The following is a 15,984-nucleotide window of genomic DNA, read 5'->3' on the forward strand; positions in this document are numbered from 1 at the left end:
TGAGTTGTGGGAAGCCCCAGTGCGCCCTGCAGGAGGAGGCGGCACAGCCCACAGGCCCCGGGCCCCTGCAGGGCGCAGCAGCACTCGCGTCTGCTGGCTGCTGGGCGAGGAGCCTGAGAAAGCAAAAGAAAGCAAAGCAAAGGGTAGCGGAGAGGTGGGAGCAGCTGGTTAATGAGGAGCAGAACAACCTTGTTCAGAGAGTTTATTGTGAGGTCCCAAGAGCACTGCATGCCCCAGGCAGGGGGATTGTCTTCACCGTAAGTCACCTTTCACTGAGATCAGGGTGGGAGTGGTTTCAGGGGGAGCAGAAAGCCCCCGTAGGGCAGCTCACAGCCACCGCGTGAACTGTGCTTAGCAGGGAGCAGCTGGCTCAGAGCCTGCCCAGGGCAACGTGCGTGCAGAGGCTGCAGTGCAGAGGGAAGTGGCAGGCACCGCTCCCGCCCCAGAGGGAAGTAGTTGCCTCCGGAGACGGGGCGGAGGAGAGACAGGAAGCCACAGCGAGGAGGCAGCTGCAGCGCCCGGCAGGGACGGAGCCCCAGGGACTCCTCTCCCCCCAGCCTGCAGGAAGCGCCCCTCCACGCCGTTCACCCCGGCTGCTGTCCTGACAGGCTGAGCCGAGCCCCGCCAGCTGCAAGTGGCTTGCGGTGTGGCACAGCCAAGCAGCAGCGAGGACGAGCCATGCAGGAGGCAGCCGGCGCGTGCAGGCAGGTGGAAGCACCACGCGCAGCCTCGGCGGCTCCTAGTAAGGCTCGTTCTTAATGAACCGGCTGAACACGGTGAAGGCAGCGAGGGGCTGGTCCGTGGGCACCATGTGGCCGGCTCCCTGCAGGGAACAGGCAGCGGTGGTGGTCAGTGCCCTGCAGAGCCTCCAGCTGCCCACTGCGCCGCTCCCCCTCCACCCCGCTGCACTCCTCAGCACCAGGGTCTGCCCACACCGCAGCCAGCAGCCTCACGCTCCATCACAGCACCCCCCACAGCCCTACCTTGACGGTGAGGAAGGCAATGTTGGTGAACTCCTTCACAAAGCCCCCGATCTGGTTCTCGCCTCCTTCGGTGTAGAGCCAGGGCCGGCGAGACACCTGCACCTGGGGCCGGAGGCAGCACTGTCAGCACCCGGCCGAGCCCTGGCTGCCCGGACGGGCTCCCAGCCCTGCCCCGGGGCTCCCAGCGCTGCGCTGGTGCCCAGCTGACCTGGGCAGCCCGGAGCTCCCTGGGGCTGGTGACAAGGCTGGCCTAGAGCCTGCTCTGCGCATTTACCTTCTGGCACAGGGAGTCCACAAACCACTCATCCCCGAGAAAGTTGCAGGCCATGTCGACATCCCCGTTGTACACCAGGATCCGGTATTTCTGCGGAGCAGGAGGAGCTGAGCGCTGTGCAGGGCAGCGGCCCCGGGCAGGCAGGAGGCCCGTCGGGGAGAGCTGCTCGCCCCGCACGTACCATGGCTCCGAGCAGCTTCAGGTACTGCTCGGTCATCTGCATGTAGAGGCGCTTGTAGCTGCGATTCACCTCGAAGCTGGGGAAGAAGCGTCAGCACCAGGCAGCTGCTCACCCTCTTGGCCACATCCCTGCCTGCAGCTTGCTCACCTGCACACCTGCCACTCGGGCGCCTCAGGGGGGATGTGGAGAGCCTTCCTCACCTCCGGGGAATTCAGATACATGGTGGGGGCTGTGGAGTTGGTGCACGGCGGGTCCATCCGCACCTTCTTACGGGCTACAGGCATGCGGAACAGGTTCTGGAAGAGTCAGGAGAGGCCCTGCAGCGGCAGCACCTCGGCGCTGCTCCCTGAGAGGGGCTGCTCTGCCCGCTCAGCCCCCGGGCAGCGCGGCTGGCCGGGCAGAGGGTGCTCGCAGCCCCGTGTCACAGGCGCCCAGGCTCACCTGTCGCCAGGAGAACCTCATCGGCATCCGGATGAAGGAGTTTCCCAGGTCGTGTGTGACGAGGTAGTCGCCCTCATACCTGCAGGCAGACCAAGCACGGAGACAGGCTGAAAGCCCTGGAGGAACGAGGGCCTGGGGAACAATCTGGGGCCCCCCCAGGGAAGAGGGGGCCCTGCCAGCAGCCAGAGGCAGCACGGCCCTGCCCACCCCACCAGGTCCCCCTGCAGGCAGGGACCCCCCGCACGCTGCAAGCTGGTGCCCAGGGACAGCTCCACTGCTGCGGCCGCTCTCACCTCATGCTCCCAGGGACACCGCCAGCACACGGGGCGTAGAGATTGTAGATGTTGAGGCCGGACTCCTCTACAATCTGGATCATCTCCTCCATCTGCAAGGAGCCACAAGAAGGGCTTGGGACTGAGCAGGATGCTTGATGGACAGGAGCCACTCACAGGCACCAGAGAGGGGCACGCGGCCGGGGCTCTGGCTCCCTCACCTTGAGCGTGCAGTTAAGGTTGGAGTTGTCGTGGAAGTTGCACTTCCCCTGGGAGCAGCAGAAGGTCTGTAAGTCCTTCCACAGCCTGTGGGGAGAGCCCAGAGGACCTGCAGCGAGCTGCCAGAGCTGACGCCGACACGAAGCCAGCAGCCACGGGCACGCTGCAGGACCTCTGCCTGGTGGCTGCGCAGCTCAGCCCAGTGCCCTGGGGGCTGGCAGAGCCCCGGACAGACACAGCCCTTGGAGCCGCGCAGGACGAGGGGCCACCTCCACAGCCCAAGCACTGGTCCAAGTCAGGCCAGAGATTGCCCGGAAAGCAGGTGAGCCTGCCTCTGTCCCCCACACCGCTCACCCAGCCGGCCCTGGCCCACGCTGCGCCCCCCTCCTGCTCGCCCAGGGACAGCGGAACCAGCGGCAGCGCTCCCCCAGCTCTTACTGGGTCCCCAGCAGGCCGTGGTAATAGGCGAAGTAAACCAGCGAGTTGTCGTTGATCTCATAGGAGGAGAGGCCGTTTCCCACAGCGATTCCCTGTGAAGCAAGAAGAAAACAACTCTGCGGCGTCCCAGCTCCCCGCAGGGCGGCCACAGCCGCATCGGCGTCAGGCAGGAAGCAGATGTGGCCCCAGATGCGGCCCTGTTTACTCCACAGTGGGGAACAGGAAAGGTTGCGGGTGCCTGAGTGCTCCCCCGGTCCCACGCAGCAGGGACACATCCGCCGGCGGCCGCTGCCAGCACCCCGGAGGAGATGAAAGGCTGCGGGGCCAGGCCCGCCCCGTGCCCTGGACCGGGCCCCATGCTGCAGCTGCCGGCTGGGCCCCCGCGAGGCCGTGCCGACCCCTCCGCCCCCCAGCCCCGCTCACCTTCAGGTTGAGGCTGGGGTCCTGCATCACCCACTCGGCCAGCGTGGGGATGTAAACCCCCCCGTAGCTCTCCCCCGTGAGGAAGAGGTCGTTCTTGGAGTACTCGGGGAAGAGCCGGAAGAACTCCTTCAGCGCCAGGTAGTTGTTGTGAGCGACCTGCAGGCACAGGGAGTGAGCACAGCCAGCGGGGCAGCCCCCGGAGCGGGGCAGGCACGAGGCTGGGTGCTCCCAGCAGGCAGGGTCACTCGCCTCAGTGTCATTCGTGGCGTACTTCTTGTCCTCGGAGTACGAGAAGCCAACGCCAGCGGGGGACTCCAGGTAGAGCATGTTGGCAATCTGCAGGGACACCAGGGGAGCTGCAGAACAGGGGAAGCCCTCCTCCTGGCTCCCGGGGGGAGCCACTGGGGCAGAGGGCTACCGGCCTTCATCTACAGCGGTGTTTGTGTCTGCCACGCCAGTGCTGCACCAGAGGGCCACATTGCTGCCCTGCTTGGGAGCGGGCTTCAGAGCAGGGGGGTCGGGCAGAGGGGGCTCAGCCCCGCCGGAGAGCGGCAGGAGCTGGCTCGGAGCCGCCCGTGCCCCTTGCAGGGTGCGGCTGCCCAGGCAGGTGGGGCCGCTCCCCGCCCGTACCTTGTTCCAGGCGTAGTCGTTGTACTTCAGGCTGACCCCATCGGGCTGCACCTACGGAGGGAGAAGGCGGCGGCTGCCGGGCAGGGGGCACGGCGGGGACGGCCCCAGCGGGCCGCAGCCCGCGAGCCTCCGCAGCGGGCACTGACCAGGAAGGGGCCGTGCTCCTTCAGGAAGCCCTCCATGGAGCTGCAGCCGGGGCCGCCGTTCAGCCACAGCACCACGGGGCTGCCGCGGGGGTCGCTCTGCGCCTCCACGAACCTGCGGGAGGGGGCCGTGAGCGCCCGGGGAGCCCCGGCCCGGCCCCGCCCGGCCCCGCCCGGGGGCAGCCCCCACGTACCAGTAGTGCAGGCGGGCGGCGGGCCCGGCGCGGAGGTGCCCCGAGAAGTGGCGGAAGGCCGCCTGCTTGGGCAGCCCGGGCAGGAACCGCACCTCGTGGCCCGGCGGCGCGGCGAGGCCCGGCCCCAGCAGCAGCAGCAGCGCGCACAGCACCGCCGGCACCATCTGCGGGACAGCGGCAGCTGGGGGCGCGCCGCGGGGCCCGGGACGGCCCCGGAGCTGCTCCCGCTCCCGGAGCCCCCCCCCCCGCTCCCGGTGCCCCCCCCCGCCCGCTGACCCCGCTCCCGGTCCCGCAGCGGCTCCCGGCGGCGCAGCGCCGCGCGGCACGTGACACCCGCCCATATGACCCCCGGCCGGTCACGTGCACGGGGGCGGGGCTCCGCCGGGGGGCGGGGCTCCGCCGGGGGGCGGGGCTCGCGGCGGCCAATCGGCGCGCCGCCCACGCGCCCGGCCCCGCCCCCCTCCCCACGCCGCGCGCCGGTCCCGAGCCCGCGGGCACCGCGCGCACGCGGGGGGCACCGGCACGGCCCCGCCCGGCCCCGGCCCGGCACGGCCCAGCACGGCCTGCCCGCCCGGCCCCCCCGTGTCAGCCCCACGCGTGGGCCCCGCGCCGCGGGACCTGGCCCAAATCGCCCCGGGCCGGGCCCAAACCGCGCCGGTCCCGGCGGTGCCGCGGCCCCGAGACCGCCGCCAGAGCGCCCCGGGCAGCGGCGGGGCCGGCCGGCCGTGCCTCGGGACACGCGGCCCCGGGGACGGCGCCCGGTGCTCGGGGCTCGACACGAGTGGGAAAGCGGGGGGATGGGGGGGTTGGAGGGACCCCCGGTCCCGGTCCCGGCCCCGGCCCCGGCCCCGGCCCCGCCGCGCCCCGCCGCCCCCCCGGCCCCGAGCACTAGGACCCCCCGGCCCCGCGCGGCAGCAGCTGCCCGGAGCCGCCCGGGCCGGGTAAAAATAGCGGCGGGGCCATGGCGGAGCCGGCAGCCCCGGGGCGCCCCGCCGCCCGCTTCCACCGCGTGCACGGCGCCAACGTCCGGCTGGACGCCGCGCGCACCCGCGCCACGCGCGTGGAGAGCTTCGCCAACGCGCTGTGCTTCAGCCAGGAGCCGCTGGCGCCCGGGGAGATCTTCCTGGTGGAGATCGAGGAGAAGGAGCCGGGCTAGTGCGGGCACCTGCGCGTGGGGCTGACGGCCCGCGACCCGCAGAGCCTGCCCGCCGTGCCCGAGTACTCGCTGCCCGACCTGGTCAGCCTGGGCGACTCCTGGGTCTTCGCCATCACCCGCAGCCACAACCGCGTGCCGCCGGACGGCGAGGAGGCGCCGCGGGCGCGGGGCCTGCTCTGGGCACCCGAGCTGCTGATCGAGCGGGTGCGCATCCCCCGCGACAAGCTGGTGGGGCGCAGCCGGCCCGGGCGCTACAGCCACCTCCTGGACGAGCTGTACAGGACCAACGCGCTGCCCCCCACCGCCCGGCGCAGCCGCATCGGCGTGCTGTACGCCCCGCGGCCCGACGGCACCGCCGACATGCACATCGTCATCAACGGCGAGGACATGGGGCCCAGCGCCCGCGGCCTGCCCGCCGCCCGCCCGCTCTACGCCGTCGTCGACGTCTTCGCCTCCACCAAGAGCGTCCGGGTGATCCAGGTGGAATATGGCTGTGGGTATCTGCCCCCCGCGGGCACAGAAATGGGGGGGGGGGTTACCCCTCGGGCTCACGGGCAGTGTCTGAGTGGGACACGGGGCGTGGGGCTCACGGGAGCACCCTGGGGGCCCGCAGAGCACAGGTGGGACCCCCCAGTACCACTCGGCAGCTCCCGTGCGCTCTGCCGCACCGTGCTGGGGCTGGGGGTGTGGGAGCAGCTCCCCCACGCGTGGGCACGGAGCCAGCAGCAGCACCGGGGCAGAGCCGGCCTGAGGGTCCCGTCCTGTCCCATCCCGTCCCTTCCCTTGGGCACGAGGCAGCCGGAGCGGGGTCGTGCTGCTGTGGCACGTGAGCAGCGGGCTGACAGCCTGCGGTGCCGCCCGCGCTTGGGCAATATCCGGGCGTTCCCGTGGCTGCCAGCGAAGGCATCCCAGGCTGGGTGGGGAAGGGAAGCCCAGCGCTGTCACTGGCTCCTGCGAGCACTCAGGTGCTAATTAGCACCACGTTTGCAAAGCCAGCACGTGCTCGGGATTATGTGAGACGTGAGCCAGAAGGAAAGCTAGCTCCTGGCTGGGCCACCCTCACGCTGCCTACCACCTCTGTTTTATATAACTGGGAGATAATTAGGTATCTGCATCACAAGTGGAAGGCCAGAGACAGCTCAGTGAGACACCAGCCCCAGGGCAGACCGCCTGCTGCGCGTGGGCACCCACCGCCTCTCCCTCTGGCCCAAAGTTCAGCCGCTGCTATCCCAAGGCCGAAACCCGGGGTTCTCCTGCGCCGGCTGCGCTGGGGGTGACCGGCACCCAGCTCGCTGCTGGAGGCTGCTGAGCTGCTGCGAGAGCCCCGGCCCGGAGCTGGGCAGAGCCGTGCTCCCTGCCCTCCACAGATTTCAGCAGCTGCTCTTGCTGCAACACTTCCTTTGGGTTTACAAATCAGTTCGGGGGCAGACGGTGAAGTGAAACCCAGAGGGAAGCAGCCGGAGCGCAGCACTGCGCAGGGGGGGCAGGGAGAAAGGAGGGGGCACGGAGCTGCTGGGGCCCGGGGCGGCTGCTGCTTCTCACCAAGCACTCAGGGAGCCGCAGCCCCGCGGCCCTGGCACGCAGAGATAAGCGCTCCAGACGTCCCAGAGAGCCCAAGGCCAGGAGCCGGCGCGGCGCGGTGTGCTCACAGAGCTCTGCTTTGCCTGCTGCCGTCTCGAGGCCCTGGCAGCCATGTGAGAGCCTGGGCAGCGCGACGCCGTGGGCAGCGCGACGCCGTGGGCTGCGCTCCCGCCATCGGGGGAGCCGCGACCCACAGGCAGCGAGCCAGCTCCGGGCTGTGTCGGCGAGCGGCCGGCTGCCCCGCGCCCGCACTGCTGGGCGCCGCCGCGAGCTCACAGAAGAGGAATGGCGTGTCACAGGGCAGGGCAGGGGCTGGCTGAACTCCGCGGCGGAAGGCAGGCGTCCCAAAAGCATCATGTGAGCTGCCTCTGTGGCCAGATTGCCAGAGAAGTTGATCACGCAGTCTGGCAGGCGTGCAGGCCACCGAGGGGATAGGGATGAAAGGAAAACACCGCGTGGGCATGCGAGCCTCAGGGGAACCACGTGGCAGCCCGGAGAGAAAACAAATGCAAAACAGCCACGGTCGTGCAGCAATTAGGGTCAGAACTCCAGAGCTCTCCAGCTCTGCCCCTGGCTGGAGCGCCCGGCACAGCCTAAAGCCCTGCACGGCGAAGCTCTGCGGGCGAGAGCTGCCCTGCAGCAGGCAAACTCCCCAAATGCTGCCCGAAACCATGGGGCCAGCGGGGAGCCCCCCCCCAGCCCTCTCAGCACACAGCAGTCCCAGCCCCTCCAGCAGCCTCTTTCTGTCCTCTCCCCAGTGCCCTCGCTGCAGACGCTGTGCCGGCTGGTCATCCAGAAGCACGTCGTGCACCGCCTGGCCATCGACGGCTTGGACCTGCCCCCGCCGCTGAAGCACTTCTGCAAACACGAGTGAGGTGCCCGCGCCCCGCAGGGACCTTCCCCCGTCACCGGGTACGCCTGGGCTCACGCGCTCGGGGGGCACCGCGGGGCTGAGTGAGCAATAAATGCCTCCAGCCACAGCTCGAGCAGTGCTGGTGCGGGGGGCAACGGAGAGGGAGCGGGGTCGCTGCCGCCCCCGCCGCTGCCTGCGCCGTGCCGGCGGTCCCACGTGGGGCCGGGCAGCGGGTGCGGGCACTGTGGTGCCCTGAGAGGCGCTTCCTGGTGCCCTGCGCGGCTCAGAGCACTGCTGGAGGCCGGCACCAGTGGCCCCGGCGCGGGGTCTTGTGTCTGGCGAGGGCTTGCAGCGCGGACGGGGCTGCCCAGGGAGGCGCGAGCGCTGCCGGCACGCGGGCCCCAGGAGCTGCCGCAGGGCGTCCTGCCCGGCCCCGCTGCCCGGCCTCACGTGGAGGGTAAATTACAGCCGGGCCCTGTCCCGGCCACGCAGTTTCGCTCTTGGGAAAGATGTTTACGCTGAGAACGGGATGACTTATTTCCTGTGCTCCCCGTGAAGGGGTGGGAGGGTCGGGCACTGCAGCCCGTGCACCATGTGCAGGGAGCAGCCCCAGCGCTGGCTGCCCCTCAGGCACACGCCGTGGCTGTGCAGCTGGTCGCAGCGGGAGGTCCGGTGCCCCGCTGCGTCCCCGGCCGCTGGGTGCTCCGGGGGGAGCCCAGGGCCCAAACCCCATCTCAGTCCGCACCGCGGGCCCTGGCTGCAGGCCTGCCCAAACCTTTCAGGCTGCTCCTGACTGCAGCTGGTGCTGCCTGGCCAGGGGTCGCAGGGGCAGGCCTGGCCAGAGCTGCAGAGCCATCTCCAGAAGGCGGGGGATGCACCGCGCAAGGAAGGGAGGGCGGCAGGCAGAGGCTCCCAGGCTCTTCCTCAGCATGGCTGGAGTGGAAACGCAGCTGTAAGCTTAGAGAAAGGTGTTTTAGGAAACACTGCGCTATGTTTAGACAGCCAGATTTGATATTATCAGATAATGTTACAAAACCTCGACTGGGAGGAAATCCCCAGCCACGCAGCAGTTCTCCCGGGCCAGCTCCGAAGCCGAGGTGGTAACGGAGCGCCGCCCGTGGGGAGCGCGGTGTGAGAGCCCCGCAGCGCGGTGCCGCTGCTCCCCGCTGGCACCCAGACCCCCGTGGCCGCGGGACGCAGCCCGCTGTGCCCGGCAGCCTCGGGACGGCTGCGCCGGGGCTGCGTGCTGCCGGCGGGGGGGAACCGAGCTCACCCAGCCGCAGGGCAGCTGCCTCGGGCTGGGCACAGCCACGCGTGCTCTTTTCGGTGCTTTTTTGTCCCCCACCCACACGTTCAAAGCTCTGCGCTTTGCGCGGCTTTGTTTGCACGGCTGTGACCCCCAGCGGCTCCCCCGCCTGCTTCCACCCAGCGCGGAGGCGGCCGTGGGAGGCAGGGCGGGTTCCATTTTCGGAGGAATTAAGAGCAGCTGCCACGGCCAGACAAACAACTTCCCCGCCCGGGCAGCGCTGCCAGCAGCACACGTTGCCACCCGCAGGATCTGCTGCTCCTCAGCACACGGGCTCACACCTAACTGGAGGGCAATGAAATTAAACAAGAGATGAAATTAAACGAGAGAGGCAGGAGGAGGTGTCAGAAACCCTGCCCGAGCGAGGAGAGGCCTGGCTGCCCCGCCGGCAGGGGAGGGCCGGCCGCAGGGACAGGGGCAGCTCCCAGGCGACCAGAGGCCGGGTTATTGGCCTTGTTGCACAACACGTCGCAGCTGGATGCTGGAGGACCTGCAGGCGCTGGCCACGGATCACACAGCTTTATCACATGCTATTATACCACCACCTCCTACCCCACGCCACCCTCGGCTCGCTGCCAGCCACGTTTCCTGCTGTCAGGTCAGCAGCTCCTTCCCCGTTACGGTCCGGGCAGGGACTCGTAGCCCAGCTCCTCAGCTCCCCCACGCAACAGGCAACGCTCGCCCATCTGACAGAGCAGGCGAGGAGCCGGCTGGTCTCCGCCGTGGGGAAGGACGCGGGCAGGGACTCCTTCAGAGTCCCTCATCCCAAGACTCATCCCAGGAGCTCCCCAGGACGCCCAGGAGCTGTCAGCGTTGCCTTGCCCGGCCTGGCCGACATCGCGTCCCTCGTGGCACCGCCTGCCCAGCGCCTCTGGCCGCAGGGCGCAGCCGGGATGTGCCGGCGGGGCAGCTGGAACCCCGGCTGAAATGCCGCCTGCAGCGGCCTTCTGGGTCCGCCCCGTGGGATCCTCGAGGACCCGTGTGTCGGCAGCGTCCCGGCTGGTGCCCGTGGGCTGCGCAGCCCGCCGCGGCGCCGCCAGGTCACCGAGGCGCAGCTCGGCGGCAGGCTCCGTGCCGGTGCCCCTCACGGACGGCCGGACGAGTTCTTCAGCCCCTCGCCGCCGCGCCCCTCCGGGCGTTCCGCAGCCTCCGGCCGCGGACCGAGGACCCGGGGAGCACCGAGTGCTCGCGGCCCCCCTCCGGAGGAGACCCCGGGGAGGCGCAGGGCGGCCGCAGGGCCTCGGGGAGCTGCAAGCGGCGGGCTCTGAACGCCCGGGGGACCGCCAGCAGCCGGGGCGGGGGCCGGCACCGGGCAGCGCTGCTGGGGGAGGGGGCTGGGGGCGGCTGTGTACGGCGCACCGGCTCGGGAGCGGGGAGCGGGGCGGGCTCGGAGGAGCCGCGGGGCGGGCGGAGCTCACGGCACCGCCGGGGGGCGCCCCGGGGCCCCGGCGGTACGGGGCGCTGCGGGGGCGCTGCGGGGGCGCAGAGCCCGGCACCGGGCCCCGCCGTGAGCCGCAGGGGGCAGCCCGCGGGTCCGTCCGGCGGGCACCGCCCTGCTGCCGGCGGCGCTCTGGGAGCCGCCGGGGGCCGTGCGGGAGCCCGCGCCCAGCCCGCAGCGCACCGGGCACCGCCGCCGGCACCGGGTCCGCCGCGGCGGGCGGGGCCTATCCCGGCACGCCCCGCCCCCCTCGCCGGGACGCCGCCAATCGGCGCCGGGCGCGCCGTGACGTCACGGCGCCGGCGGCGCCCCCGTCAGGCGCCCAGCGGGGCCCCGAGCGCCGCCCCCGGTCCCGGTGCCGTGCCCCGGCCGCGGCCTGGCCAATCACGGGCGCGCTCTCGGGATTGGCGGCAGGCCGGCCAACCGGCGCCGCGCTTTCCGCCGCCCGCCCGGCGACCGACGGCGCGACGGGCCAATCGGCTGCCGCCCCCGCCGCGTGGGCGGTACCTGCCGCTCCGCCGCCCGTGCCGGTTCCGGGAGGCTGCGGGGATGGCGGCGCCGGGCGGGGACCTGCGGAGCGCGCTGAGCGCCACCGTGCTCAGCCTGGAGCGCCTCGAGCTCGACCTCTTCAGGTGCGCGGGGCCGGGGCCGCCCCCCGCCGCCCGCCGCCGCCGCCGCGCCCTGACGGCCCGCGCGTTGTCCCCGCAGGGGCCGGCACCACTGGGTGCCCGCCACGCGGCGCCTGTTCGGCGGGCAGATCGTGGGGCAGGCCCTGGTGGCGGCCGCCCACGCCGTCAGCCGCGACGTGCAGGTGCACTCCCTGCACTGCTACTTCGTGCGGGCAGGTGCGGGGCCGGGATGGGGGGCGGCGGGGGGCCGGGGGGGCCGGGGGGACCCAGCCCCCGGGGGGCAACGGGGCCGAGCCCCCGCTGAGCGGTGCCGCCGCCGGGGGGGCCCTGCCGGCTCGGGGCGCCCCGTGCCCGCCGCCCGTAGCTCGGGCCCCCCCCGCGGCGCGGCCGCCCCACGGCGGAAGGGCTCTGCTCTGTCCCAGGGGACCCCAAGGTGCCGGTGCTGTACGAGGTGGAGCGGACCCGCACCGGGAAGAGCTTCTCCGTGCGCTCCGTGAAGGCCATCCAGCACGGAAAGCCCATCTTCATCTGCCAGGCGTCCTTCCAGCTCTCCCAGCAGAGCCCCATGCGGCACCAGTTCACCATGCCCACGGTGCCGCCCCCCGAGGAGCTGCTGACCCAAGAGGAGCTCATCGAGAAGTTCCTGCAGTGAGTGGGGCGATAAGGGGCGCGCTGGGGGCGCCCTCCTCCGCGCTGGGGCTCAGGGAGGCGCAGGAAGAAAAGCAGGTGGGAGAGGATTGCGGTGACAACCCGAGGAGTTCTCGATCGCGAGGGGAGTGGAGCCGGCTGGGGCCGGGACCGTGCCCCTGCTGCCTCTCCGTGGGGGCCTGGGCCCCTGGGCTGAGTCCGCTGCCATCAGCCCTGCCCTGGGCCTGCCCAGGGACGCGGGGGCATTAACGTCCCTTCTCCGTATCGTCTCAAGGAATCCCAACTTGGCAGAGAAATACAGAAGGCACCTCAACAAGATCCAAGCGGAAGACGTGCCGATTGATATCAAACCCGTGAACCCGCCGGATATATTCAGCACGGAGCAGCAGGAGCCGAAGCAACTCTTCTGGGTGCGAGCCCGCGGCTACATAGGTGGGTGCTGCCCCGAGGGCGCTCCCGCTGCTGCACGAGCTGAGAGCTCGGGCTCCGCCTCGCCTTGCTGCTGTACAGCATGCTTGTGACAGGGGGCTGGGGGGGGTCGCGGTTCCCCGCTGTGCCGCAGGCCTGCGGGAAGCCTGGGGATTTCAGGGCTGAAGCGCCACGGGGCAGAGCGTGACTCGGTGCCCATTTGCCGCGTTCGGTCCTGCAGGCTTCAGCCAGGGGACGTAGCGAGGGCGGTGGGTATAAAGCAGCACCTTGGTTCTGCTGGGTAGCAGCTGGCCTTGGGGACACAGGGTTCCTGGAGCTCTGTGTCGCAGAACGTGCCCAGGGGTGTCCCACAGCCACCTCGCGCTGAGCAGGCGGCGCTGGTTCTTTGCAGGAGACACCGACATGAAGGTGCACTGCTGCGTGGCCGCCTACATCTCGGACTACGCCTTTCTGGGCACGGCCTTGCTCCCCCACCGGCAGTACAACGTCAAGTTCATGGTGTCCCTCGACCACTCCATGTGGTTCCACGCACCCTTCCGGGCTGACCACTGGATGCTCTACGAGTGCGAGAGCCCCTGGGCGGGTGAGTCCTGCCCGGTTCCTGGGCACCAGGCGGGGACGCGAGGGCTCGCGGTCTGACGGGTGCTCTCTGCAGGTGGGTGCCGAGGGCTGGTGCACGGGCGCCTGTGGCGCAGGGACGGGGTCCTGGCTGTCACCTGCGCGCAGGAAGGAGTCATCAGGGTGGAGCAGAAACCCATGCAGAGTAAACTCTAGCCAAGGACGGCGGCGGCAGCAGTGGCACCAAGCTGCGTGTGCTGGGGCTGAGGCCTGCGGAGGAGCCTGCACCAAATCGGCCATGGGCGAAGGCGGAACCCCGGGCAGCAGAGGAAGGAGCAGCAGAGCAGAATGGGCCGAGGAGCCCGGCCTGCCAGAGTGCTGGTGCCAGCACCTCGGTGCTGAGCTGGACCTGCACGGGCTGCAGTGATATCCACTTTCACCACCTGTCAGCGCGTTACGGTGTCCTGTGCTCAGTCACCCTTCACCTAACGTAAATAAAGCCATCACGTGAACGGGCGAGCTGTCCCCTGGAGTTTGTCCCCTTGGCTCTGGGTGGCTGCGTGACTCCGAGGGAGCTTCTCGTGGCAGGGGCAGCGTCAGGGCGCTCAGGGCAGCTGTGCCCCACAGCAGATGGGGTCAGAGGAGGGGAAAGCGCTACTGTGACACCCGTTAGCTTCCCCTTCTCACTTCTCCTTACCTCCTTGTGCCCTAATGGATGAGCTGCCGCTGCTGCTGCTGCACCTCGGCCTCCTCCTCAGGGCTGGGCGGGAGAGGGGCCCCCAGCAGCCGCAATGAAAGGGAACAAGGCCGTTCCCACCTCCTGGCTTGGGAGCCTTGAGAGGTTCCCGCTGATGGGTGCCCCCGTGCAGTGCCGGAGGGGGAAGTGAAGCTGAACAGACACAGCAGGAACCCCTGCTCTTTTTCCTACCAAGACTTTATTTAATAAAGTCCTTTTTATTATGTGTTATTGGAAGTTCCTGGCCAGAAGCCTTCCTGTCCCTTTAACGCGGTGCCTGTGAGTGCCGGCTGAAACCCCCTCTACCTCAGGAAGCCCCCTGCAGCGGAGCAGCCGGCTCCCGGCAGGCAGGCAGCGAGCACCCGGCGCCGAAGGAAGAACTGACACAGAAAGTGCATTTTCGAGGGGCAGCTCCCAGAGGGGCTGGCCCCGCTCCCAGCCACCGTGCGTGGGTTGTGCCGATACCGCTCTGCCTCCGTGCCCCATCCCGACCCTCGCTGCCCCTGGCTCCCGCCCTGGTGCGCGAGCCGTGCTGCCCCCTGCGGACCCTGAGCCCGGTGCTGGCCGGGGCGCTCACTCCAGAGGCTCCTTGATCAGGCACTCCTTCAGGCTGGGCTGCTGCTGCAGGGGCAGCCCGGCCTCCTGCAGGCCCTGCAGCCGGGCCTCCGACCGCCGCTTGTCCTTGCCCACCTTCCAGGCCAGGTGGACGTGGGCCTGGAGGAAGGGCCCCAGCAGCGGGTGGCTGTCCTGGGCCTCCAGCAGCTGCAGCGCCTGCTCGCAGCAGCTGTGCGCCTCGCCGAGCTCGTCCAGCTCCTGGTGGCAGACGGCCAGCCCGGCCAGCGTCAGGAGGAAGCGGCCGGAGCCGCAGACCCCCAGCCGCTCCTGCAGCCGGCAGGCGTTGGCCCAGGTGGCCAGGGCCTCGCGGTACATGCCGGTGCAGGTCAGGCGCTGGGCGGCCCGCAGGTCCTGCAGGAAGAAGAACTCGAGGAACTCGGGGGAGCGGCGGATCTCGGCGATGGAGTGCAGGTGGGACAGGAACTGCTCGAAGGCTCGGCTCCGCTTGGCGATGGTCTCGGCCGTGAAGTTGCGCCGCAGCCTCTTCCTGGGGAAGGCGATGCCGGCCATGTCGCAGCCAAAGCGGCTGCGCAGGCGGCGGTTCAGCCGCTCGAAGTCCGAGTAGCGCCGGGCAATGGTGGCGGGCGCCTTGTCGAACTGGCCGGAGCGGATCAGGTAGATGGTGTAGAGCTGCAGGCAGGGAGCCGGGGGTCAGGGGGGTGCCGTGGAGGAGGACACGGCCTCCCGGTGGGGCCGGGACAGAGCCAAGCGCACGCAGCAGAGGAGCCGCTGGGACGAGGACAAGGACAAGGACAGGGACAGGGATGCGGTGCCCCGCGCCGCCCTGCCCCGGGGCAGGGTTTGCCCCAGCAGAGGGAGCAGGCCGGACCAGCCGGCTGTAGTTACCTGAGGCTCATCTGAGCCGCCAGCACCATCAGAGCAGCACAGGGAGAGACAGAGAGAAATCAGCGCCCACCTGCCCCGGGACGCCCGGCCCGGCCGCAGGGGGCCCCGCGCCCACCCCGCGGCACGGCCCCGGCCGGGGCGCACTCACCACGTACTTGGAGGAGCGCTCGCTAACCACGCTGGCGCTGGTGACTTCGAAGAGCAGCCGCTGCGGCGCGAGGCTGCTCCGTGACTTCCTCCACAGCTCCTGCAGCTGGCGGGTCAGCAGGCTGCCGCCGGGGGGCTTCGCCGCCGGGTCCCACTCTGCGCGGGGAGAGGGGCTCAGCAGGCGCGGGGGCACCGGGCTGCCCGCGGGGCAGGGCCGCACCCCCGCCTGCCGCCCCGGGGCACCGGGTCCCAGCACCTGCCTCCGTCCTCTGCGCCCGCGGCCTCCCCCGTGGGCTCCGGCAGCTCCCCCGGCTCCTCGCCAGCGCCGCCGTCCTCCTCCTCCTCCTCCTCCTCGTCCTCGTCCTCGTGGCTGGCGAAGCTCAGGGTGCCGCTGAGGCGCGTGGACAGCCCCTCGGTGTCGTCCTCCAGCTCCGAGCTCTCGGGGCAGTCCTCGGCCTCGCCGCCGTCGCGCGCCCGCTCCTCCCTGCCGCCTTCGCCGCCCAGCGCGTGCCGCAGGCGGTGCAGGATGCGGGCGGCCATGCCCACGGCCCTGCGGACGACGACGAGGGCTCGGCCCCGGCCGCCCCCGCCCGCCGGGACGGGCACCGGGCACGGGGCGGCTCCGGAGCGGCGGCGGGACCCCCCCCCCCCGGCCCCGGCCCCGGCCCCTCCCCGCCGCCCCCCCCCGCCCCGGGCCCTGCCCGGAGCCCCGCTCCCGGTGCTGCCGGTGCCGGTCCCCGGGCCGTGCCGCCCCCCCGCGCCGCGCCGGGCGGTGCCGAGCGATGGCTGCTCCGCCGCCCGTCCCGGGATCCTCCCTGCGCGGCTCCGCCTCCGCCGGGAACCC

General features: G+C 71.1%; 4 protein-coding genes across 6 annotated transcripts; 2 read left to right on the plus strand and 2 right to left on the minus strand.

Moving 5' to 3' along the window:
- Positions 1 to 187: 187 nt before the first annotated feature.
- Positions 188 to 4,608, minus strand: CTSA (cathepsin A). Its single transcript, XM_080558619.1, has 15 exons — positions 4,475 to 4,608; positions 4,199 to 4,362; positions 4,008 to 4,119; positions 3,862 to 3,912; positions 3,481 to 3,567; positions 3,232 to 3,387; positions 2,809 to 2,900; positions 2,373 to 2,457; positions 2,173 to 2,264; positions 1,880 to 1,958; positions 1,586 to 1,734; positions 1,439 to 1,514; positions 1,258 to 1,347; positions 984 to 1,085; positions 188 to 823 (listed from the first exon to the last, which is right to left on the minus strand). Exons 2-15 carry the CDS (start codon positions 4,360 to 4,362, stop codon positions 740 to 742), a joined length of 1,419 nt encoding a protein of 472 aa, XP_080414745.1. The 5' UTR covers positions 4,475 to 4,608; the 3' UTR covers positions 188 to 739.
- Positions 4,609 to 4,712: 104 nt separating this feature from the next.
- Positions 4,713 to 7,913, plus strand: NEURL2 (neuralized E3 ubiquitin protein ligase 2). The gene is given in 3 exon segments (XM_080558626.1): positions 4,713 to 5,351; positions 5,355 to 5,847; positions 7,694 to 7,913. Coding segments are annotated over 3 exon segments (801 nt in total). The 5' UTR covers positions 4,713 to 5,159; the 3' UTR covers positions 7,810 to 7,913.
- A 448-nt stretch (positions 7,914 to 8,361) lies between these two features.
- ACOT8 (acyl-CoA thioesterase 8) lies at positions 8,362 to 13,312 on the plus strand. Its single transcript, XM_080558614.1, has 6 exons — positions 8,362 to 11,164; positions 11,241 to 11,377; positions 11,584 to 11,809; positions 12,084 to 12,241; positions 12,630 to 12,821; positions 12,894 to 13,312. Exons 1-6 carry the CDS (start codon positions 9,573 to 9,575, stop codon positions 13,010 to 13,012), a joined length of 2,424 nt encoding a protein of 807 aa, XP_080414740.1. The 5' UTR covers positions 8,362 to 9,572; the 3' UTR covers positions 13,013 to 13,312.
- Positions 13,313 to 13,712: 400 nt separating this feature from the next.
- SNX21 (sorting nexin family member 21) lies at positions 13,713 to 15,809 on the minus strand. 3 transcript variants are annotated; one of them, XM_080558603.1, is made up of 3 exons: positions 15,401 to 15,808; positions 15,142 to 15,296; positions 13,713 to 14,634 (listed from the first exon to the last, which is right to left on the minus strand). In XM_080558603.1, exons 1-3 carry the CDS (start codon positions 15,678 to 15,680, stop codon positions 13,840 to 13,842), a joined length of 1,230 nt encoding a protein of 409 aa, XP_080414729.1. In that variant the 5' UTR covers positions 15,681 to 15,808; the 3' UTR covers positions 13,713 to 13,839. The 3 variants fall into 3 exon arrangements, with proteins under 3 accessions (XP_080414729.1, XP_080414731.1, XP_080414730.1); XM_080558605.1 differs by having other exon boundaries at positions 13,973 to 14,634; positions 15,149 to 15,296; positions 15,401 to 15,809; XM_080558604.1 differs by having other exon boundaries at positions 13,973 to 14,777; positions 15,401 to 15,806.
- Between the last annotated feature and the right edge of the window lie 175 nt (positions 15,810 to 15,984).

Source organism: Anser brachyrhynchus (assembly GCF_964034855.1).
Source record: "Anser brachyrhynchus genome assembly, chromosome: 16".
Taxonomy (NCBI): Eukaryota; Metazoa; Chordata; class Aves; order Anseriformes; family Anatidae; genus Anser; species Anser brachyrhynchus.

Excerpts from the sequence above, each read along its gene's own strand:
- SNX21 (XM_080558603.1), bottom strand. The coding sequence starts at position 15,680 with ATGGCCGCCCGCATCCTGCACCGCCTGCGGCACGCGCTGGGCGGCGAA. Across the intron at positions 15,297-15,400 it reads CGCGGGCGCAGAGGACGGAG|AGTGGGACCCGGCGGCGAAG; the intron begins GCAGGTGCTGGG and ends CTCCCCGCGCAG. Across the intron at positions 14,635-15,141 it reads AGCGCTCCTCCAAGTACGTG|GAAGAGGCTGCGGCGCAACT; the intron begins GTGAGTGCGCCC and ends CGCCTTCCCCAG.
- CTSA (XM_080558619.1), bottom strand. The coding sequence starts at position 4,362 with ATGGTGCCGGCGGTGCTGTGCGCGCTGCTGCTGCTGCTGGGGCCGGGC. Across the intron at positions 1,735-1,879 it reads TGAGGTTCTCCTGGCGACAG|AACCTGTTCCGCATGCCTGT; the intron begins GTGAGCCTGGGC and ends TGACTCTTCCAG. Across the intron at positions 824-983 it reads TTGCCTTCCTCACCGTCAAG|GGAGCCGGCCACATGGTGCC; the intron begins GTAGGGCTGTGG and ends TGTTCCCTGCAG.
- ACOT8 (XM_080558614.1), top strand. The coding sequence starts at position 9,573 with ATGCTGGAGGACCTGCAGGCGCTGGCCACGGATCACACAGCTTTATCA. Across the intron at positions 11,378-11,583 it reads CTGCTACTTCGTGCGGGCAG|GGGACCCCAAGGTGCCGGTG; the intron begins GTGCGGGGCCGG and ends GCTCTGTCCCAG. Across the intron at positions 12,242-12,629 it reads GCGAGCCCGCGGCTACATAG|GAGACACCGACATGAAGGTG; the intron begins GTGGGTGCTGCC and ends GGTTCTTTGCAG.